We start from the raw sequence: 25,176 nt of genomic DNA, 5'->3' as shown, positions 1-25,176 counted from the left end.
ATGTCTTCTGTAAGATGTAAAAGAACAACCTATTCTCATGGGAAAACGTAACTGTTTTATGAGGTGGCAAATTCATAAGAATCATACGAAAACCACCCCTAACCCAAACTCTAAACATAACCGTCACTGGGGTGTAAGCAGACTGTATGAAAACAGACATATAACACGAAACAAATGTATACGAATTAGCTAACATTTCGACAAAATGTAAAACCGTTGCGAATTGCCATGAGATTGTGTTAAAAAAAATGCTTCTGATTATACCTATTTAGGAGGCAAAAAACAGTAGTAAACAGTAGGCAGTAAAAGAGCAGTATACGAATACTAATTGGATGACCCTTCAAACTATATAAAACATACTTTTTTAACAGTTGCTAAATTCATTCTGGATTGAAAGTAGTACCTACTCAGTATGGGATTTCGGACGCACCTTGTGTTTTTTGTTGTTGCTGCTGCTGTTGTTGTTGTAGATTGTATGAAGAAATTAAGTTGTATGAAGAAAAACAGTAAAAATTAAGTAATATCATTGCTATCTAGAAGAAACAGTTGAGATATTAAAAAGATATTTAAGGATTGGACCTGTTTCAAAGTTGTGGTCCCTCCATTTGGAATGAAAACTCTTGTAATTGTCCTGAAGCGATAGGCTATAAATGTGGTTTATAATGCATCCATATAGGTGTAGCACTTTACTGTCCTCAGACCTTTACAGCAAAAATCTCAAGAAACTCTGTATGGTCTGATGAGATCACTGTAGTTATTCTCTACTTCATGATGCCAAAGAGCCATATTGGCCGCATGTGTTATGCTTCTTTGTGGGCGATTTGTTTCTAGTATGTTGTTAAAAGCCCCACTCTCTCTTTCTTCCAGATCCTGCTCCCACCCCTCTGCCTGGAAGGCCTTCACCGTAAGTCCATTTTCCTTTTCTCTGTGCTGTATCCCATCTAAAATCCTCTATTATCTGTCATTGAATATACAAGAGCAAAGTCCCCCGACTTTTGGGTAGACAAATTATTGAATTGCTCCTTTAAGAGCTGTTTGTTTATGTGTTAATGCGTGGATGATATAGACGTGCAAAGAAAGGAATTATATGTTGTACTGACAACAGGTAAACGTTAGACTAGCCCTATATAGACTATATTGGCAAAAGTTTTGGGACGGCTGGTTTTACATGCACATGAACTTTAATGGCATTCCATTCTTAATCTGTGAGCACGAGGAGCACGAAATTGTCCAAAATGTCTTGGTATGCTGAAGCATTAAAATTTCCTTTCACTAGAACTAAGGGACAAAGCCCAACCCCTGAAAAACAACCCCCACACCATAATCCCCCCTCCACCAAACGTTACACTTGGCAAAGTACAGTCAGGCAAGTACCATTCTTCTGGCAACCGCCAAACCCAGACTTGTCCATCAGATTGCCAGATAAAGAAGCATGATTCGTCACTCCAGAGAACACTTCTCCACTGCTGAGTCCAGTGGCAGCGTGCTTTACACCACTGCATCCGACGCTTTCCATTTCACTTGGTGATGTAAGGCTTGGATGCAGCTTCTCGGGCATGGAAACCCATTCCATGAAGCTCTCTACACACTGTTCTTGAGCTAATCTGAAGGCCACAAGAAGTTTAGAGGTCTTTAGCTATTGACTCTGCAGAAAGTTGCTGACTTCTGTGCACTGTGCTGCATGCGCTGACCCCTCTCTGTGACCATTTCGTGGCTGAGTTGCTGTTGTTCCCAATTGCTTCCACTTTGTTATAATACAACTAACAGTTGACCGTAGAATATTTAGTAGTGAGGAAATTTCAAAAATTAACTTGTTCCACAGGTGTCAACCTATCACGGTACCTCGCTTAAATTCACTGAGCTCCTGAGAGCGACCCATTTTTTCATAAATGCTTTTAGCAATCTGCATGCCTAGGTGCTTGATTTTATAAACTTTTGGCCATGGAAGTGATTGGAAGCAGGGGCATCCTGACTGGTCTGTGGCTATGCAGCCCACTAGACAACAAGATGTGATGTACTGTGTATTCTGAAACCTTTCTATCAGAACCAGCATTAAATTATTGAGCAAGAGTAGCTTGTCTGTTTGATTGGATCACATGGGCCAGCCTTCTCCCCCCATGTGCATCAATGAGCCTTGGCCGCCCATGACCCTGTCGCCGGTTTGCTGCTGTTCCTTTCTTGGACCACTTTTGATAGATACTGAGCACGGCAGACCGGGAACACCCCACAAGAGCTGCAGTTTTGGATTTGCAATGACGTCTGTCGTCTAGCCATCACAATTTGGCCTTTGTCAAACTCATTCAAATCCTTATTCGTGCCCATTTTTCCTGCTTCTAACACATCAACTTGGAGGACAAAATTTCACTTGCTGCCTAATATATCCCACCCACTAACAGGTGCCATGGTAAACTGTTATTCACTTCAACTGTCATAATCTTATGCCTGATCGATGTATATATGTATATGTATATGTTTGTGTGTGTGTTTATATATATATATATATATATATATATATATATATATATATATATATATATATATATATATATATATATATATATAAATATATATATATATATATAAATATATATATATATATATATATATATATATATATATATATATATATATATATATATGTATATATATGTATATATACACACACACATATACGCTGTTTATATATAATGTCAGTCTTTTATATTATATTTTATATATATATATATATATATATATATATATATATATATATATATATATATATATATATATATAATTAAATTCTGTAATCGATTTGTCGTATTTTTATTGGTATTTAATTTGTCCCTGTTTTCGCAAACAAGTTTTATATTGGAATTGAGATGGAAAAACTACAATGAAAGCTACACTGCAATTCTAATAGTTCATTGCAGATGTTATGGTAATTAAAGAGTGTTCTGTAAATTTCTGATTTATAGTTTTACGGTAAGAGAGAGCGGTCCGGAGACTTTAGCAGGTCAGTTCTAGGTCAGCAAAGACAAATGAAGATATTGTCCATGCTGCTTGCATGTGTCTTGTTTAAGGTTGTAGGAACTGTAGCATTTGTATGTCTAACTTCATTAAAATCAGCCAGCACCTGTTTGTGCTAAAATGTACGACCAGGCACACCACATGTTTCTGTTTCAGCCCACTCAGATTTCAGACAGTACATTAATACCCTGCCTTTGTGTTTCTTTTTTAATCTTAACATATTTCCATGCTGCAGGCTTCAACACCTACTGCAGCCATTTTGCATTGGAGCATAGGTATTTATTTTATAGATTTATGATAGCATATGGTTTTTAGATCCCTGTAATACTTTCAATTCAGTGCAAGTCAAGTACTTTGTTTTTGCCCTCACTAGCATCTTCTCATATTATGTTAAGTAAACAGTCCCATGGTTTATATTTACAAATCTCAAAGTGCTGCAGATTTAATTTCTCAGTACTGTGGATAGTCTCCATCCAAATCAAAGAATGAACCTCTGACCGTTTGACATGGCTGGCCGTGCTCCAAATCACATTAATATTGATTAAAGTCCACAAAACCCGCCTCTGTGCCTCTAAGCCCCGTACAGGCGGCAGCACGGCTAGTTTTGAGCTTGCTGCCGTCATTGCGCTGCCTGCATTGAGGTGCACAGAGATCCCTTTGAGCCATATGTTGGCCTGTTGGTAATCATTAGTGTCATCATCAAAGAAAGTCATCCTGTCAGCTCCCATCAAGGGGGAAAGGGTCAGTACGCTGTCTGTCTTCTTTGCTCTCTTTCTCCTTTATGTGCCTTCTTTTTTCCCCCGGAAAAGTGTCAAGGTGTGAGTTGGTGAGAGGTACCTGGTAAAGAGGGTGTAGGGTGATAGTGTCCCTGGTGACATGTTGTGGCTGGGACTCTAATGAAACTCTTCCTTTAATGAACACCAGAGCAGAGGTATGTTTGGAGGACTGGTGTTAATGCTTAGACTGAAAACTGAACTAGCCACAGCTGGTCTTGAGCTGGCCTTGTTGTGGGGAAGAGAGGAAATATGAGAGAAAGTGGGGAGGGGTATTGATGTCTGAAGGGCAAAAGGTCAATGAATAGACAGGGATTCACATTCAATTCACATTTATTTGAATAGTGCATTTCACAATACGTATTTTTTCAAAGCAGCTATACAGAAAATGCATGTTTCTTCATTACATTTTAGAGTACTCTAAAATCTTACAGGGTTAGTTCACACAAAAATGAAAATGCTGTCCATAATCACTTACCCTAATGTTGTTCGACACACGTAAGACCTCCGTTCATCTTCGGAACACAGTTTAAAATATTTTATATTTAGTCCGAGAGCTTTCTGTTCCTCCGTTGAATTTATGTACGGTATACTATCCCTTTCCAGAAAGGTAATAAAAACATCATCAAAGTAGTCCATATGTGACATCAGTTGGTTAGTTAGTCTCTTGAAGCATCGAAAATACATTTTGGTCCAAAAATAACAAAAACTATGACTTTATTCAGCATTGTCGCAAACAAAGATTCGAACGGCTATGAATCAGCGTATTGATTCATAATTCGGATCGTGTGTCAAACTGCCAAACTGCTGAAATCACATGACATTGGTGATCCGAATTCTGAATTGATACGCTGATTCATAACGTTCAAATCTTTGTTTGCAGATTGACAACAAACACCGAAGAGAAGACAATGCTGAATAAAGTCGTTCCACAGATTCTATACTAAAAGGTTCTATACTAAAAGATTAGAACCTAGAAGATTCGAGAATTAGAATCTTAGAAGAATTAGAAGATTCTATACTAAAATGTTCAGAAGAAAGAAAGTCATACAGGTCTTGAACAACATAAGGGTGAATAAATGATGACAGATTTTCATCTTTGTCTGATCTAACCCTTTAAAAGTTTGACCATAATGGAGTCCCATGAGCCCTTTATGGCAGAGGACGTTGTTGGGTGGTTGTTTGTTTGATGAGGGCGGATTTGGCTTTGATTCAGTTATGTGAGGTTAACTCGGCTTTATCTTTTGCAAACGGAAGGGCTTAAATAAGGTAAGCTGGTCTTAAAACAGCAGGTAGGGGCAGCGTCTACATACAGTCCTCTGTTGTGTCTTGCACGTCTCAGATGCTCACCACAGCTGCACGTCATGATTACTCACACTGAAGACCTTATTCATAGACTTTTTAATAAATGCAATATGTTTTCTTCCCCCTTTTCACTGCCCCTCACTTTTAACATTGCCTTTTTTATGTGGACCACCTGGAAAGGAGGTAATCGAACACCATGGATGAGGAATGGGCCTGAACCTTTAAAGGAGAAACAATGGCCACTGTTGTTCTGGCCCAAATGTCAGCCATCCTGTAGAAGAGAGATCACAGCATCACACCTCACTCGCTCGCTCGCTCTCTCGCCCGCTGATGCTGTCGATGCTGGGGTGTTGTTGATAAGTATCTCATCAATCAACATCTCATCTGCTTCATTAAAGCAGTTTGATCACTGGTTGCTCTTTAATAGCTCAGAATTTACAGCCATTCTCAGTTTTGTTTCTCACAATTGCACAAAGTTTTCTTTCCCACAACTGTGATTTTTATACCTCACAACTGTCACTGTATTTCTTATTTATTTCATACTTTATCTCACAGTTACTTGTCTTTTTATTTTTTACTATCTCACAATTGTGACTTCTGTTACATTAAAGGGTTACTTCGGTGATTTAGCCTTAAGCTTTGTATCAGTAGAAATCCGTTATATTCGAATGATCGTGCTTTTATACTTTCACATTTCTACTACATTAATGACCCAGTTTAAATACACATGCATCTTTCCAGTGCTGAAGTATCCCTTTAAAGGGGTGATGAATTGAGAAATCAACTTTCCCTTGAGCTTTTGATATATAAAAGTTCATGGTAATATAAGAATATCCTGTAAGTTTCAGAGCTGAAAAGGTCCTTGTTAGTCAAAGAAAAGCTTTTATAGACACCAGGTCCAGAAAACGATCTTAGAAGAAAAGGTTCTATATAGAACCTTAAAAGGTTCTATCAGCGCTACGTATTTTGAACCCATAAAAGTTTCTATATAGAACCCTTTTTAAGTGCCAAAAGGGTTTTTTCTTGTCATAATAGAAACTTTTTAGCATAAAAGGTTCTTTGGAGTTCATAAATACATTTTAAAAAAAGCATTTAGAGTCAACTCCAATGATCCTTTTATGCTAAAAAAGTAAAAAAATAAAAATAAAATAAAAAAAGCATTTAGAGTCAACTCCAATGATCCTTTTATGCTAAAAAAGTAAAATAAAAAAATAAAAAAAATAAAAAAAGCATTTAGAGTCAACTCCAAAGAACCTTTTATGCTAAAAAGATTCTATACTGACAAGAAAGAACCCTTTTCCCAAATTGATATAGAAACCCTTTTCTATATAGAAACGTTTAGGGGTTCCAAATACGTAGCGCTGATAGAACCATTTAAGGTTCTATATAGAACCTTTTCTTCTAAGAGTGTGTTCGCAGCTTGACGTCATCGACTGATGAAATACCGCCTCTAAAGAAAAATAAGCACACCTAATTTAGTAGCGCCGCCCACCGACTCATGGAGCCGTTCGGATTGCACTAGCCAGCAGCAATAAACATTCCGAAGAATAGCAAGATATTGCGCTATTTCTGGTTGTAGAAGAACCTTCCACAACCAGAACCGCTGCATAAGCTTCCTTCGGATCATAATATTAGGAATGTGTGTTTGAACTTTATTTTTAATGAAGTTCCAGCTCACGTGGAGAAGACATGTACATGTTAATTTTACTGCTGAATCGTTTGTAAACGAATCTCAGGTGGTGCTGGATTGAGATTAAAACACAACGCTGTTTCTTCTTCTATATTAGATCCGACAGGAGAAATTGTGCAACACACTTATGTGAGTAAAACGTGTTTTTTATATATAATAGTATTGCATTGTTATAGATAGTTTTGCTTATGTTTACGTGTCTAACAGAAAATACCTTTAACTTTAGCACGCTGAATTTAGACATGTATGGGTCAGGGTTTGCAAAGCCCAATGTCCTGGGGCAGGCCGAAGAATCTCGTAATATTCCTTTCTTGTTCTGCGCTATTCTCTCCCTCTTCACTTGACATTTGAAGGGTGCTCGCACGTGTGTGTGCGCGCACGGTTCGAGCTTATATTAAATGATTGTGCGGGCTATGTAATACAAAAATAATAGTCAGATCAATCGCTGGTGGATGAAAAATAAATCGTGTTTGCTTGATAAAGACGTACTTGAATCATTCCGGTTGCCGCTTTGAAAACAATCCCTCCCTCATGTGAACTGAACTGACAGGGGCATAGATATGACAAGAGCATAAGCTCGTTAAATATGCTAATTTTATCCAATCCTAGCCGTGGGCTTTACTTCCAAGTCTCCAGTGCGTCACGGCCATCAAAACCCAGCGTTTAGAAGACAGCCTCAAAACCAGTGTAGAAAATAGCCTATTACTTATTAGTTATGATGTTTTTGAATGTAAAAACCACACAAACGTCATTAGTTGACCTCAGACAACAATATAAAAAATAAAAAAGGCAGTTCATGACACCCATAACTATTCATTGACTACTATTACAGTTTTGTTTCGAATATAAGACGACCCTGATTATAAGATGCCCCCCCCCCCCCTTCAAGATGTACTTTGTGCGTTTTGTTAAAGAAAATGTTTTATTTGAAAATAATTTCCTTACTGTATCATTTTCATATTTTAATTTTTGTACTGAAAGTATAGTAAATACTGGTCAAATGTACCAACGATTACATTTAAAAATAAACACTTTTCTACATATAAAAATAACCTGTAGCCCATCTGAATTATATAAAGATTAGGCTATCCATCTGATTGTGAAAACTGTGTAGCCTAACAAAATTTCATTAACAGTAGGGTAAGATTTACTTTGACTGTTTGCGTCTTTTTGCACTTGCGATCTGGGGGAGGCACGATGTACGAAATACATTTGCAAAATTGTTATTGAGAATATGCTTTATTTTTGTAATTGCGCAGTGCCACTAGTGCCACAGAAACTACATCCCTCAACTTAAACTGGTATATCATAATGCTTGGAATGACATGGTCATATGTTTGATTCTTAAGAAATGCATGTAATATATCAAATATGTTGAATGCGCTGTAATTTTTTCAATTAAAGGCCTTGAAAATGACAACCCCCAACAGTTTGCACGTTTTCTAATTCTTGTTTTTAGTTAGGCTATATGTCTATCTGCCATCACTAGCCTCTCTGTGAATGAGCTGCTTTCAGTTAAAGTGGTGCACATTAATCATGCTGGAAGAGCTGTTAAGGTTATCCCTATCAAAATATCATTACTGTAGACACGAGTTCTCTACTATGATTTTAGCATGAAGAGTCAGTCTAATGTACACAATGCAGTTGTGCTGCTCTGGTTTCCCATGAAACGTCATCAGAATTCTTTAATAGTGGGCGCCTGAACTGTACGTTTCTTCAAGGTTGTTTATAGCAACCCTTTTTTTTCTGTTTGAAAAGATTAATATTACCATCAAGGCCTTGTCATGCCTGTTTAACATTCTCCCGGCTGTCCGAAATAGAAAGTTTTTCTAGAGTAAAATGTAAGTTAAAAAGATATGCTCAGCTTTTTTTTTTCTTTTTTTTTTGTTTTTTTTACAAATTCTGTTTAACTGGCCTGCTAAAAGGTGAATCAAACTGATCTTAAAGTCCAGGCCGTTGTTCGCTCAAGGCTGGGCTGTTGGAGTATGGGTGCTGGAGACATCCCAGAAGCCTCAGCATTGTCTGAAGGAGCACATCCAAATGGGGGCCCCTTGTCTTTTTTTTTTTTTGAGTAACGACTACCATAATACTTCTGAAAGCTATTCAAGTGCTCCAGTTTTAGAAAGCTCTCCATTTCAGCAAGGATTTAACAAAGGGCTCTCATAAATTCTGATCTGTAGTCTTTGATTCATGTTGAAGTTCTGCTGTTTAGTCTTGATGTAATATACTTGATTCTTTTGAAGATGTATTTGGTCTTTCAGAACCATGTCACTGTGGTGTGTTGTTATGGACATTAATTTAAGTGTAAAGTTATGAAAGTAACAAGCAGCTGCTTGTATAGTGTTCTGAGTTGGCACATTGAGTTACGGAACTTGTAAAAGCAGCTCAGATTTATTGCAAGGTCATAGGTCTTAATGTTTTTTTTTTTTTTTTTTTTTTCTTACAGACATTTTTAATCTAATGGGACACATTACCTTTAGAACGGGTCACTATATATCTATGGAAGCTAGTTTTCCACCTACCACTGTTTTTACTTTTATTTCTTGTGATAGCAACTTTATATCATATGATTGTGGTTTTATAACTATTGTGACTTGTGTCTCACAATGTGACTTTATTACCTATTTTCACTTTTAATTACCCGTTTAATTTCGCATTCTGATCTAATCCGGTATATCACTAAGATGACATTATCAGCATTTTAATGTAGTTAGTGTTAAATCTTCTTTTTACAGCATTTTTATTCCACATTTACATATTCCAGTGTGTAAAATTATCTGCTGACCTCACCAAATATGCGCAGCCTGAAAACTAGAAAACTAGCTCACCATTGTGAACAAACACAGGCTCGGTCAAGATCTAAATCTCTGGCTTGTTATGGAGCTCTTTTAACTAAGTGTTGATTGACTGAAGATTGGAGCTTTAATATGAGTCTCTTGGTATATGACCTTTAACCTGGTATACTCTATGGCGGAGGTGCAGTCTGTAACTTGAGCCTGACCTTTCGTCAGAACTTCTTTTTCAGTCTGAGGGCAAGCAGTGTGGGTCAGCATACCTTCCCAGCACCCCATATGACGGCATATTAACCTCTACCACTCAATTACATCAGCAGACCACACCGTCCTGCCAGTGGACTGCCTGTTTATCTTTATTTTAATGGTCCGTTAATATATGCCAGCTGATATTAGGTCATCACAGACAATAATATTTGCATTTCAGTTAACCACAGCAAGGATGCGTGAAGGTTGTTTCTAAACAATTTTATAGACTATCAAACACAACTACACAACTATAAAGGGTAACATTTTTTGGCCTGTGAAATATCTTATATTTATAATATATAAGCGTGTGTGTGGTCCAAGTAAACCATACGTTATAAAGACAAAATGTCCCCACAAAGAAATCCAAAATACTTTGTATGGTGACATTTTTTGGTCCCTGTGAGGTGTGTGTGTGTGTGTGTGTGTGTGTGTGTGTGTGTGTGTGTGTGTGTGTGTGTGTGTGTGTGTGTGTGTGTGTGTGTGTGTGTGTGTGTGTGTGTGTGTGTGTGTGTGTGTGTGTGTTTGTGTGTGCCCTTGTCTTATTACATTGTTGGGACCATATGTCCCCATAAGGATAGTAAAAGCTGAGATCACCTACATTGTGGGGACTAGCCAGCGGTCCCCACTTTTCAAAAGGCTTATAAATCATACAGGATGAGTTTTTTTTAGAATGTAAAAATGCAGAATGTTTCCTGTGATGGGTAAGTTTAGGGGCAGGGGCAGTAGGGGGATAGAAAATACGGTTTGTACGGTATAAAAACCATTACGTCTAAAGAGAGTCCCCACAAAGATAGTGAACCAGACGTGTGTGTGTGTGTGTGTGTGTGTGTGTGTGTGTGTGTGTGTGTGTGTGTGTGTGTGTGTGTGTGTGTGTGTGTGTGTGTGTGTGTGTGTGTGTGTGTGTGTGTGTGTGTGTGTGTGTGTGTGTGTGTGTGTGTGTGTGTGTGCATGTGTGTGTGTGTGTGTGTATGTGTGTCAAATATCAGGACACAAATGTGTATAATGACATGGGTATGATCGTATTACAAGGAGAGGGAGACATATGAGGACATTACCCATGTTCCCATTTTTCATAGTAAACCGTGTGTGTGATTGTTATGATATGGAATTTGTTCATATATTTATATAGTCTTTGACTGTATTGTTTGAATGAGTTTATGAGCTCATTAATGATATTTTATGATGTCAACTGTACATTGTTTGTTCACTCATTTAAAAAATATATATAATTGTTTTATTTTTATGTAGATTTAACAGTATATGCATAGGAAATACTGGAAAATATGCAATCTCAATGCAACTGATTGGTTGATATTATTAAGTTTTCAATTTTTTGGAGACTTGGTGGGTATTTTGACATGTTTAGTGGTGGACCCTGACATGTAAAGCACCCTCACAAAATAAAAAGTATTATTTTGTACTATTTTGTACTTTTCTATAATTTATATTATGTATTCAGATTATCTCCAGTCTCTCCTTCTATCAGTATTCTACCTTTCCTTTTTCATTTGACTCTGCCCTACCCTGCACCCTCTCTTCAAGATTTTCCATGAACAAAGTCTGGCAGCCAAAGTGTTTAGATTTTTTTCCATGTGAGCTACAGCGGGCGCACGTTTAGACACACAACTGTAAATATGAATGAAAGCTCTGAAACGCTTTCTTTCTCTCTTCTCTTAAGTTATGTCTCATTCCCATTACTTTTAGAGGGACATTGGGCCAGTAAATTTGCTTTTATTGGGAGAGCATGAACTTTATTCCCAGGGCCCCTCTCAGATGGATAACCCTTTACCTGCATCGCCAGTTCCTTTTTGTATTAATGCATTTTACAGCCTTGGATATGCATATGTTATGAAATAATGTCTTAGTGAAGATAGTTTAATGATATATATAACATATAACGATTTGTTCTGTTGATATAGACAGAGATAAATAGGTCGTGCATAAGGAAAGCAGAGCCAGTTGTGTACAGTAAGATTATTTATTGATATTCCACAGTTTACGCAGAGTAATTGTGTTTTCCACCTGGAAGTTAACCGTGAGTAATGCATAATTACTCAAGCTTCCCCACTCTCTATAAAAACACACCGGCTGTGTTAAACCTGCATGTTCTTGTCATCTAAACAGCCGCGTTTGCATTATGATCAATAGGCTTTGTCTTTGTAAATCACAAGGTGTGACAAATCGCAAGCACATATCAAAACATGGTGGAGAAGCTTTCTTGGATAAAGGTTGTTCTTTACTCTGCTTAGTGATTATATGAGTCATGTTGTCAGTTTAGTGGTGCTTTGCCAATTCTTTGAGCCAACGCTGATTACAGCATGAACTTCAGTCGCTTTTTTGGCAGACAAAAGAAGATTCACGCAGAGCGCAATAACATATGAAGTAAATAACAGTGGTGTCAGGATTCAGTTGGATACATTTCGCACAAGCAGATGCAATCACACCCAAATCTATTGAAACGCGCACACACTGAGTGAGTGCGGAATCAGTCTCGCTTTAGTATTCGGCACAAATGCTTCTTATTCACTAAGCACAGCAGTTTAACCAGGCGCTAATCACTGAAATAGTACCATAACTATTTAAATAAAGTATTTTTTATGGTTTATTAATTTTTAATTTAATTTGTTTGTTTGTTTAATTATTTTATTTATTTAACACAGCAGTTTAACCAGGTGCTAATCACTGAGAAACTACCATAACTATTTAAATAAAGTATTTTTATGTTTTATTTTATTTTTATTTACATTTTTTGTTTGTTTGTGTTTTGTTTTGATTTGTTTATTTATTTAATTTTATTTAATTTATTTAATTTTATTTATTTTATTTTATTTTATTTTATTTTATTTTATTTATTTTATTTATTGTATACAGCAGTTTAACTAGGCGCTAATCACTGAAATAATACCATAACTATTTATATAAAGTATTTTTTAATGTTTTATTAATTTAATTTAATTTAATTTAATTTAATTTATTGCATTTGTTTTATTTAGTTTTGTTTCATTTTGTATTTTAATTTTTATTCTTTTTGTACTTGTTTTATTTTATTTTGTTTCATTTTTTTTATTGTTTTATTTTATTTATTTTACACAGCAGTTTAACCAGGTGCTAATCACCGATTTCACTGATCAAAAGTATTTTTTAATATTTTATTTACTTTTTAATTTAATTTTATTCTATTTTATGTTTTAATCCTAAGTAACTTGTTAAATGAGGGACAACCACAATAATCATAATCATATCAGAAATATTGTGAACTAGATGGGGAAGTGCACCATGCAAATTGTCTTGCGCTGATACCTTGTTGGCATCATTTCTTTAGTGTATCAGATGCTGAAGCAATGCAGACAGCATGTGCAAATAAATAACACTATCAGCTATCACAGTTCATTCTTTGTTTACTTCCCCTAATCACTTGTTGTCACACCTCGTCTAGTCAGCTGTGTTTGTTATTGAATGATCTCTACACATTGTGGCTCAGTGAATAGAAAAACAAACATGAACTATTTTGCTATGTATGTTGTCACCTCTCGCCCTAATGGGCTCCTAACAGCTTGACCTTTCTGCCCTCTTTTGTTTAGAAAATCACTCAACTGCACATTGTATAAGCAAATCATCTATGGGGGTTATAATACGCCCGTACCATAAGCCCGACAATCTCCGGATTATTTGTTTCAACGACAGCAGTTGCACCCCACAGGACGTGGACCTTTAAATTGAGAAACTGGAGCCTGAGCCTCAGCGTTACACTCAGGGGATGTGACATGATCAGGGAAGAGATGGGGCAGATAATCTTCTGGGTTCCTGGGGGATAAAGCATAGATCCTAGATTTAATTGCTCAGCTAATCAGGCTTCTGTCGGATGTTGATAGATGTAGAGCTGTCAGGATATCACCATTTTAATACCAGTGACATTTCATGATGCTTGATGGCAATTTTGATTACAGGAAAATCTTAGATTTCGTTGATTTATGTTATTTATGTACACATACTATTTAACAAGTTAAACATTAATATAAATATTAACATTTAAAATAATGGCATGGACAAGATAATGTAGTGTTTCTCCCCTTTATTATATTGTCGTTGAAGATGATTGGTGATTATGATGATGATTGTTGTTATTGTTTTTGTTGTTGTTGCTATATTATCATAACTCTTGAAGTGTTTGACATTGTAATGCTACGGCAAATGCTGACCAAGAATTTGAAGGCTGAACAGCGAGCTCATTGGCTACTGATACAGTATGATTTGATTTCAATCCAATTGAGTTGCACTTTTTCTTATTAATATTGTTAATAAATCATCATTAAATACAAACCCGATTCCAAAAAAAGTTGGGAAACTGTACAAATTGTAAATAAAAACCGAATGCAATGATTTGGAAGTTTCAAATTTCAATATTTTATTCAGAGTACAACATAGATGACATATCAAATGTTTAAACTGAGAAAACATATAAGGGAAAATAAGTTGATTTAAAATGTTCAAGGCATAAACACATCTCAATAAATAAATAACATCATATATATATATATATATATATATATATATATATATATATATATATATATATATATATATATACATACATACATACATACATACATACATACATACGATGTATACACACACTATATTTTATTTTAAATATTTAATGATGATTTATTAAAGTGTTTGGACGTCTGCCTTTACAGGTACTTTACTGCCACATAAACATACACATGCCTTTAATGACATCCTATTCTTAATCTGTAGGGTTTATGATGGAGTTGGCTCACCCTTTACTCCTATAACAGAGTCAACTTTTCTGGGAAGACTTTCCACAAGGTTTAGGAGTGTGTTTATGGGATTTTTTTGACCATTCTTCTAGAAGTGCATTTGTGAGGTCAGGCACTGATGTTGGGCGAGAAGTCCTGGCTTAAAAACTCTGCTCTAATTCATCTCAAAGGTGTTCTATCTGGTTGAGGTTAGGTCTCTATGCAGGCCAGTCAAGTTCCTCCACACCAAACTCGCTCCTCCATGTCTTTATGGAGCTTGCTTTGTGCACTGGTGCAGTCATGTTGGAACAGGAAGGGGCCACCCTCAAACTGTTCCCACAAAGTTAGGAGCATGACATTGTCCAACATTTCTTGGTATGCTGAGGCATTAAGAGTTCCTTTCACTGAATCTAAGGAGCCAAGTCAAACCCCTAAAAAACAACTCCACACCATAATCCCCCTCCACCAAACTTTACACTTGGCACAATGCAGTCAGGCAAGTACCGTTCTCCTGGCACCCGCTAAACCAGACTCGTCCATCAGATTGCCATTCTACAGTCCAGTTGCGGCATGCTTTACACCACTGACAACAAATGTTTGTAGAAGCAGTCTGCATGCCTAGGTGCTTAATTGATTTTATACACCTGTGGCCTGAATTCAATGATTTGGAGGGGTGTCCCAGCACTTTTGCAATTGTGTGTGTGTGTGTGTGTGTGTGTGTGTGTGTGTGTGTGTGTGTGTGTGTGTGTGTGTGTGTGTGTGTGTGTGTGTGTGTGTGTGTGTGTGTGTGTGTGTGTGTGTGTGTGTGTGTGTGTGTGTGTGTGTGTGTGTGACATTTTTGTCAGCTTGCATTCATGATTTGAATGACTTTGATAAAAGTGAAGTCAAAATGAACATTTTTATGTTTTACTCTCTGCTCAGATGAAGTGCCTAGACTTTGACTATAGTTTGCATGCCCTGATTCTCTGTTTCTGGGCGATCTCATGGGTCACAGGGTTGTGTCCTTTGCTTCTGTAATAGAGGCTGCTATTGTGGTAGTGTAACATGAGGACTCTTTCCTCTTCTACTTCATGGCTCCTAATGAGAGTCCCTTGGTGGCTGTCTTTCCCTTCCTCCTGAGATGCAGTCACGGACCACAGGCCCCCTGTATCAGGGACAAACCACTCCACTGTTCCCCATATTCTCCCCATTGTTAAATATATTGCCACTGACCCAGGTCAAACTTTATCTAAGTAGAATACCTGACTGTGAATTGTATTTTTTTTTTACTGTTTCGCTTGGCTTATTTCATGCATAGTACGTCTAGTCCTTCATCATACAATATTTACAATTCATACAATATTTTACGTGTCCTTCACTAGGAGTGCAGAGCAGTCTCAAAAACCTTAAAGATTGTGTGTGTGCAGACATAGCCTAAGTTTTACGAACTCAAACACTCATACAGTAAGTATGCCCTCATACATACTGTAACAACCAAATTAAGATGTTTTGGAAACAGTTATGTTTTTTTTTTTTTTTTCAAAACAGCATAATACGGACAAGCACAAAGTAATTGAGAAGTTAAATGCAGCAGCATCATAAAATCACTATGCTTTTCATGATACACATAGTATCTGAGATGAAAATATTGAGTATTAGAAACTCCAGAGGTGCATGTAATAACTTTATATGAGCACATCAAGTATGACTTGAATTTGGACGAGATCAGAAACTCTAAGTGCATGCATCACAGTGAAGCCCATAAAATATTAAAGAGAGATGATCTAACACTAGAGTGGAGGAGAGATCCTTTAGTCATGGAAAACAGTGTGAGTATGTTCAGGGACAAATCTTTGAAAAAATATTTTGTGCTTCACATATACAAGTAGGTAGGGATCAGTATGTTAATTCAACTAAATATGAATTTTCATCATTATTATACAAGAGTCTTAGTGTAGATTACGGTTTTATGATAAATGTAATTGATGGTGTGTAGAGAAGCACAGGGTTCAAAGCATTTCCATGATCGTTCCAGCCCTGTCCGGTTTAAATGTCATAAAGTTGAATCCAGATTTCTATTTGTAGTGTACAAAGACTGATGATATCTTGCTGACTTATAGACCTGTTTTACTCTGCTATTAAATAACTTAATAATTTCCATGATGTTTCCAAAGCTGGAAATCACATGTTTTCCATGATCGTGGGAGAGCTGTAAGTGAGCTTATCTACAATTAGTTTTCTTAATGTAGGCCAGTGAGTCTCTTGATCTTATTATAGACTAAGTGGAAATATCTGTTCATAAAATCAGGCATGAGCATTAAGATCTGCTTCAAAACATTTCTGCACAGCACGGCTTTTAGATCCCAAACAGAGCATCTCCCTGTCCATACTGATCAACTGATCTACCTCCCTGCCACCAGCTTCTTTTTAAGTGGAGCAACATATGGCACAAGAGAGAGAAAAAAGTTAAGTAAATGTCTAAAAGAGGTGTGGGAGAGTGGTTAAAAAGAAGGAAGAGGCTTCAGGCCAGGCAGATTGGAGATGGTTTCAAGAGGGGAATATCTCGATGCATTTATTGGACTCCAGGGCATGTACAGTAACACTGATGACACAAATCCATTCTCCTTACCGTGTTAGTATGCGGCACTGACATCTTCATGAGCTTGGCTTCTTAACAGCGTTCAATGTTTTAAATCATGCCTTTGTTTGGTCCAGGATATTAATTTTAAGTCATCTGGCTGACCCCTCTCCACATATATATCAAAAAGAGGTTTGATGTTGACATAGCTGATTTCTTGACTTAGACAACAGGGAAAGATCTTCTCCTGTTGTTTGTCGCCATAGATGTTCTTCTTCATAAGCACGCACATGCAGTAGGGTCTAAAATCAGAGAACACATGGGATTTTTTCCTCCATTTAACATCCTCAAATTGTGCTGGATATTATCAGGCTTTACACAAACTTGTGGAGTATGGAGCTCCATTTCCGCACTTCCGTGTTTTGACGTGTTCATGGGTCAGCATATATTTTGTTGATCCTGGAACGACATTCCTGTCTGAAAATGGAGCCATTATCCTAACCATTATTTTGAGCATTATGGGTTACAGTGTAGGGTTAAAAACAGGGTCATGTAGGGTACATGACCCTCTTTTTAACCCTACCCTGTAAACCATGATACTCAAAATAATGAATGGTTTGAGCCAAATCAAATTAAACAAATTGGTTCAATCAAATTAACTTTTATCGGTATTAACTTTTTTTTCTTTTGAGATCACAAAATTAAGACATTTGAAATAATTTTAATCTTATCATTGTTTTGAGTTGTATGAACTTATTTCTTTTAATTTAGACAAACTTAAATATTCCTTAAACAGGGCTAGGCTGGGGACTGGGCCCAGCATGCTTTGCCATGACACTCAAAGGGGAGCGTAAATGCTAAAATTAAGTGTTATATGTTTTTGTGCAAGATTGAGTTTGTATTTAGTAGTGTTTAATGTTTTGCTATTTTTGTTTAGAAGAGTTGCTGTTGTGTTTGGGGGGGGGGGGCATCGTGGTGACGAGTGGAGCATGAGCTTAGTTTGAGAACAGATATGCAGTATGTTAAATCTTCTCTATTGCTCATTCAGCAAGTACTATGCAATGCTAATGCGATCAAGGCATTTTTTTAATTAGCTAGCTAACAGTTTCCACTACTAAAAATATTTAAGTTAATAATGTATGAATTAGCTTACTCAAATATTTGAAGTTAAGAGACATTTAAAAAGTATGAGAACAAAATACAAATTGGCAAGTTCTGCTTATTTAAACTTTAAATTTCTTAACTTAAAAAAAACAGATGTAAGCAAATCATTTTTATTTATTTTTTGCCATAATCAGGTTAACAGTGTACCCATAAGTTATCCCTAAAATCAAAGGGAAATGATAGATGAATAATACTGATGTAGAAACACCTAACCCTGGTTGTAAGTCTTAATTTAACATAAACTGTAAACTTGTTCCTCAGATCTGACTGGTTGTTTGGAATGTTGTTTTGATTACAAATCAAATCTGTGTCCATTTCCGCCAGACAATCAAAAATCATGCTTTGGTAAATTGTAATTTAAAAAAATATAAAAATATAAAATGTAAAATAAAAAAAATAAAATAAAAAAAAGTTTAAATTGTAAGATGTTAAGTCATTATGAGATCAAATCAAAATTATGTTAAAAATATATAATTAAATTATATTTTATATAATAATTTTATTTTATGTAATTTTCAGACTTTTCATGGCATAATTTTACTTTTGAAATTTAAATGTTTGTCATAATTTTGACTTTTCATCTCATAATTGACTAAGTATTGCATAATTGTTCTTGTGCTGTGGAAATGGGTTTACATATGTCAGTTTGAGTAACATAAATGAATAAGAAACTCTTCTAAAATTCTTCTTTAATTTTCCATAAAAAAATAAATTAATAATGTGTTTAAATTGAAAGATATATAAAACCAAGGCCTCTCCCGCTGTTCTCCAGAGTTTTGGGCCCTTTTGTAAAACTGTTTGCGATTGGTTTTGGCTACACACCATCAAGAACAGGACACCCTGAAGAATTAAACATCCATCTTGGTAATGTTTAACGTGCATCTTTCTCGGGTTGATTTCTCTGATACTCAGCACACGGGGGAGCATTTTTAGACTCCTCACTCCTTCCTGTCTTGACTCAATAGGTTTAGCAGGAGAGTTTGAGAATCCTGTAGGAATTCCACAATGTGCTGGATCTGAAGAGCATGTTGAAAAGCATATCATGTTTGTGTGTGTGTGTGTGTGTGTGTGTGTGTGTGTGTGTGTGTGTGTGTGTGTGTGTGTGTGTGTGTGTGTGTGTGTGTGTGTGTGTGTGTGTGCGTGCGTGCGTGCGTGTGTGTGTGTGTTTGTAAGGAAATTTCTCTTGTACGTTACCTCAGTCACGGCTTAATTAACAGTTTGTGTTGCAGCTTACACTTTTCCTTGAATTATAACTCATTTTAAATCATCACTGATAAGTAAAGAAATTCCCTGGACTTCCTTCTGTTTATACAAACATACCACACGCTTAGTAAGAAACGCATACACATACACATGCGAGTGTTTTCATGTGTAGAAAGAGAAAATGACAGGAAGAGAAACAGGAAGAGAAAATGAGAGAAGGGAAAGAGTTGAAAAAATAATATTATGCAAAAATAGCTTATTAATTATCCACAGCAACTATTCCTCCAAGTCATTTACACTCTAAAAAATAATTCAGTGGCTTAGTAAATATCACAGTAATAATTAACTTTATTAACTTAATAAAATCTATCAATATCATTTACTTGATGGTTTTAGTTAAACATACCAAAATAATTGACTAAAAATCCAACAGTTAATTTTGTCTAAAATGTATAGTTATATTTAAGTTTTTTTCACTAAAATAATTTAGTATTCAAATAACCAATTATTTATTTTAAATATACTTAATACATTTGCAAAATTTATTTCAAAATATTTGAGAATGGAGAATTAAACCGATCTGTTTCAAGAACCACAAATATTACTTAATTAAAATCAAGATTATTAATATTTAACAAACACTGAAGAAATTGAGTAAGTTTACTCGATTAAAACAATGCACCCCTCCCCCACCCTCTGACGACAGCTGGACGGTTGAGTGAGTGTGGATATTTGAATTCTCCTCAGTCACCAGAGCAGTTTCTTCTTCTCAGCGTCGCAGAATTGGGGCATTTCCTCTGAAATTCAGGTTTGTATGTTGTTGTTTTTTTATCTATATAATCATTACTGCGCTAAAAGGCATTTTATTTAATTCAAAACAACATACAGGGACAGTGTGAGTCACCTTAAGTTAACGTGTGGCGTTGGTCTTTGAAACGCCTGCTGTGTTGCTCAAAACACACAACTTTATTCGTAAAGATAATGAATATAATGAATTTGGATGATAAAATCTTATTAAAACTGGGCACTGTTTGTTTATTGTCAGGTTACGGAGTCTGGCGGCTCGCAGCATCTTTCAGCTACAAATGAAACGCAGGACAGAGGTCTCAAGTTCAAAGTCCACCTGCAGACCGCTAACGTTAGTCCATCTCAGGCTCGAGAAACAGCGCTGATACGGTGGAAATGGGATAACAGACCGGTTGATTACACTTGAATTACTTTTAAATGTTTAATTTTTACTTCTAAAATGTTTTTTACATGAGTTTAAATGTTGTAAAATAACTGTTATTCTTTACATGTCAAAACAGTAATATATGCTGTAACGTTATTGCTGTACTCGTCGACAATAAAGGCCATGTCATGAATAAGTGTGTTTGTGTGGACTGTGGAGTTTTTTACAAAGGTTTAGAGGAAATTAAAGTTATACTATACAAGTTAGTAATACTCATAAATAAAAACAGTTCATATTAGTCATAAATATTGTTTTTTAAAATGCTTTTTACCCAATTTTTTCTACTCAATTGAATTTGTTAATGTAACAAATGCAGTTACTCAGATCTACTTATTTTTTTTACTTACATTTACTCAGTTCTTACGGTGTCTATAATTGATTTCACTGCTTTAAAATTTACTCAATTTCTTTAGTGTAAAAATGTTTCACCAAAAAAATTGAGTAAATCATAGTATTAGTTTTTAGAGTGTAGCTTTCTGTGGGTGGCCTCAGTTACCAGTACATTCTCCTGTGATGCAAGTGTCTGTCACTGTTTTTGAATTTTAGATTGAAGTTTTTGCATGATACTTGACAGGACGTAATTTTTTATTAAACTCCCTCTTACAAAGCGTTAGCATGTTTATACAATAACATTCAACGGTTTGGGGTCACTAAGAGCTTTAAGAAAATAATACTTTTATTCATCAAGGATGCATTCAATTGTTTAACAGTGATAGTTAAGGTCTTCATTGTTACAACAAAATTCCCAAATTCCAATATTCCAAATAAAAAATAAATATATTTTGAACATTCTATTCATCAGAGAATCCTCAAAAAATAAAAAATAAATCATGGTGTATTAAGCAGCACAGCCGGTTTCTTTGAGCACTAAATCAGCATATTAGAATGTTTTCTGAATGATCATGTGACACTGAAGACTGGAGTAATGATGTTAAATATTCAGCTTGGTGTGAACACAAGACTTTTTTCAACTTTTATTTCCAAGTTGAAATTCATGTGACAAAAAAAAGTAATGCAGGCCTATTACTGTTAAAAGGCTTTAATAATATGTAAGCCCATAGGATAATGCCCATTCTTTCGGCATACTGTTTTTAAGGACTAGTGGGCAGTATACAGTATATAATGCCCTGTATTCAATAAATAGTACGCTTGTATTTAATTCCAAACAAAGCCAGATTGAGTGCTAATGTGTGGACTGACGTTTGCGCCTCAGAAACTCCTTTGACTTTTGACCTCTGACTTTTCACACGCCTGCTTTTCATTAACACCACCAAGTATTTTAATTGATTCCCTTGTTCTTTCTCAAATTTTGTCTGTTTATTTGAACTGTTCATAACCTGATCATTGTTTTCGCTCATTTTATCTCACATAGTATTAAGTCGAATTGTTTTGGTTTACCGCACTGCAAATCATTGGAGTCCAGCAGTGACTCAGTCTTCGCCTCTTTCTCATAGTGTATATATGGATGACATATGCTTTTGAGAGAACCACTCGTTCATATGGTTTAAATTACAGGGTATGACATGCAGACACAGAACACAAAACATCTTTTTTTATTATTTATGAAATGTTGAATGGTTTAAACGATGCATCAAGGTCTGTATTATATTCCATTTAAATGTATTTTTCATATGTTGGGTTTGTATTGTATATGCTGATTAAATATGCCACATTTGGTTGTGTGGGATGGCATTTTGTGATCCAGTGGTGCTTATTGCCCTCTAGTGTTTGAAGTTAGAATTACAGCCATATAGGAATCCCCTCTGCCAAAATAATAAATAAAAAAACTACAATACTGTGATGAAAGCCAAAGTAGGGGAGTTTGGACTGGATATTCTTTTGTAAAGCCTGCTAAACTAACTGATAATAATTAACATGAACGTTTCATTTTTTATTTTGTTTTCAGAGAGGATTTTGACGAGGAAGGTTTCTGCCAGCCGTACAGAGGGATTGCGTGTGCTCGCTTCATAGGAAACAGGAGTATCTTTGTGGACTCGCTGCAGATGCAGGGCGAGATTGAGACCCAAATCACAGGTAGTCCTCCAAAGAAGCCTTCAATCCTTACAAAAGTCATTTCAAAACCACTATATTGTAGACTTCATTTGAAACGCAGCTGATTAAATCAGTTTGAAGCTTAGATAAGACTACCTAGCTTGTGATTTTGACATTTACAATGATTCTGTCGTGGTATTCTTTCAATTAATCTGTAAATCTCATTCTATGTAAATATACCAATCTTATATATAACAATACAACCCACTTTACAGTTTTTTTTAAGGGAGTTTTAGTTTTTAGTTATTTCCAAGGCTAAATCTTGGTATCGTGCACATATAGACTGGGCAAAGTGGTTTCAGTTTTAAATTTGAATTGTTTTTTGTTTTCTGTGAGAAAGTTTTCAATTGTTGCCATTTCAGAACACACAGGCATTCACTATGGTTAGAGTGAGCAGTCAATTTGTTCTTAAGTCGCACAACTTCTTGTTAAACCACATCAATTGACTGGAACTTTTGTGTCTTTGTTGTTTGTGTGTAAGATATAATTTCCCTTGAATACACTAGACTGTTGTGACTGTTGTTGGAGTCCACAATGGCTCATTCCTGTTTTCAAATCTGGAGGAAACCACTGTACATAATACTTGTTTCTTTTATTTCCAGCGGCGTTCACTATGATTGGCACCTCTAATCATCTGTCAGATCGCTGCTCCCAGTTTGCTATTCCCTCCCTGTGCCATTTTGCCTTCCCGACATGTGACCGCAGCTCTGGTATGGACAAACCACGGGATTTATGCAAGGACGAGTGTGAGATTCTGGAGAACGACCTGTGTAAGACGGAGTACATCATCGCTCGCTCCAACCCTCTCATCCTCAAACGTCTCAAACTGCCCAACTGTGAAGACCTGGCCGCTTCGGAAAGCCCAGAGGCTGCCAACTGCATGAGAATAGGCATTCCCATAGCGGAGACTATAAATAAAGGTAAGTCTTGTTTAATTATTAAAAAAGATTTGTCATTTTATAGAAAATTAACTCAATTATCTTTGTTTCTCCTATTGTAGGCCACAAATGTTATAACAACAGTGGTTCAGACTATCGCGGCACTGTCAGCATGACTAAATCTGGTCGTCAGTGTCAACCGTGGAACTCGCAATATCCCCACAGCCACACCTTCCTGGCCATGCGTTACCAAGAGCTCAACGGGGGGCATTCCTATTGTCGCAACCCTGGCAACAAGCACGACGCTCCCTGGTGCTTCACCCTAGATGAGAGTGTGCGCATGGAGCTCTGTGACATTCCTCCGTGCGGTGAGACGCCCTGCTCATATTGGCATACTACACTCATAATATTTCCACAATATACAGAATGCATACTTTTTGCAGTATGTGAGTTTTCTTATAGAAGGTACTACTGAATTTGACCCAAAATGCAGTGCTATATTACTATTTATAGATAGTACTGAGCCCCGCACATGACGTGCAAGATAAAAGAAGTAAATTGTGTGCACAATTTACTAATTCGTTCCCTCGATTTATAAATCGTGCACAATTTACAATTTTTTCCCTCAATTTGCTAAATCGTGCGGACGATTTACTAATTTGTTCTCTTGAATTAGTAAATTGTGCGCACAATTTATAGACTGACAAGGCAGACCCACATCAAGATGTTTGGTCTGGAAACTCACCATTGACAGGGCTCAATCCGAGGGGCGGGATAAACGGTATATAAATTAAAACGTAATAAATTAAATTGCGCACAATTTAGCCTTCTAGTTTTATCCTGCATGTCCTGTGCAGGGCTCCGTATCAAATGCCTATACTATTACAGTTTTTATTAATAGCTGTTATTTTTATATTTAAGCAATTTTGGTACTGCTTTCATTCATTTTTTAAAATATTTCTTTATAGATATAATTCATTTTATTTCAGTAAATTATATTTAATTTAATTAATTGTATTTCTTTTTATTTCAGTTTTAATAATTTTAGTACTTCAACTTAAAGTTGAGGCAACATTTATAATTTTCAATTAGGTTGTTTAAGGTCAAGTTTTTAAGGTTTCTCATTTTTATTTGTCATTATATTTCAGATTTATTACATTTTCCAATTTTTTTAAACTAATTTTAGTTTTAGGGTGCTTTCACACTTTAATTGCCTGGTCCAAACCTGAATTTGATTATCTCCTTTGGTTTTGTTAACAAAGTCTCATCATATAATGGCACTTGCGTCTATCTGCCACGCAGTGGCGGAACTAGGCTTTTTTACATGGGGTGGCCAGGGGGTGGCCAAGGCTACTTTAGGGGGTCCATAGACCATGAAAGAATATTATGTGTAATACTTTTTTTTTTTCATTGTTTTGATCAATGTAATATTGTATTCTAATAAATCAGCAACCAAAATTGTAGAAATTTCACAATTCTTGATTCTAACGATTATTCCATAGCAAAAAACTAC

At 36.0% G+C, this 25,176-nt stretch overlaps 1 protein-coding gene across 1 annotated transcript in view; it reads left to right on the top strand.

Annotated features, from left to right (window-relative positions):
* The window catches only part of ror1 (receptor tyrosine kinase-like orphan receptor 1), a 148,867-nt gene that overhangs the window by 116,760 nt on the left and 6,931 nt on the right, over window positions 1-25,176 (top strand). The window contains exons 4-7 of the mRNA XM_067458419.1: window positions 868-904; window positions 22,640-22,767; window positions 23,388-23,705; window positions 23,786-24,031. Coding sequence (XP_067314520.1) covers window positions 868-904; window positions 22,640-22,767; window positions 23,388-23,705; window positions 23,786-24,031 — 729 coding nt within the window. The remainder of the gene's footprint in view (window positions 1-867; window positions 905-22,639; window positions 22,768-23,387; window positions 23,706-23,785; window positions 24,032-25,176) is intronic.

This window comes from Pseudorasbora parva, chromosome 12, assembly GCF_024679245.1.
Source record: "Pseudorasbora parva isolate DD20220531a chromosome 12, ASM2467924v1, whole genome shotgun sequence".
In the NCBI taxonomy this organism is placed as follows: domain Eukaryota; kingdom Metazoa; phylum Chordata; class Actinopteri; order Cypriniformes; family Gobionidae; genus Pseudorasbora; species Pseudorasbora parva.
The sequence above is the reverse complement of the archived record's forward strand: the minus strand, read 5'-3'. Positions and strand labels throughout refer to the sequence as shown.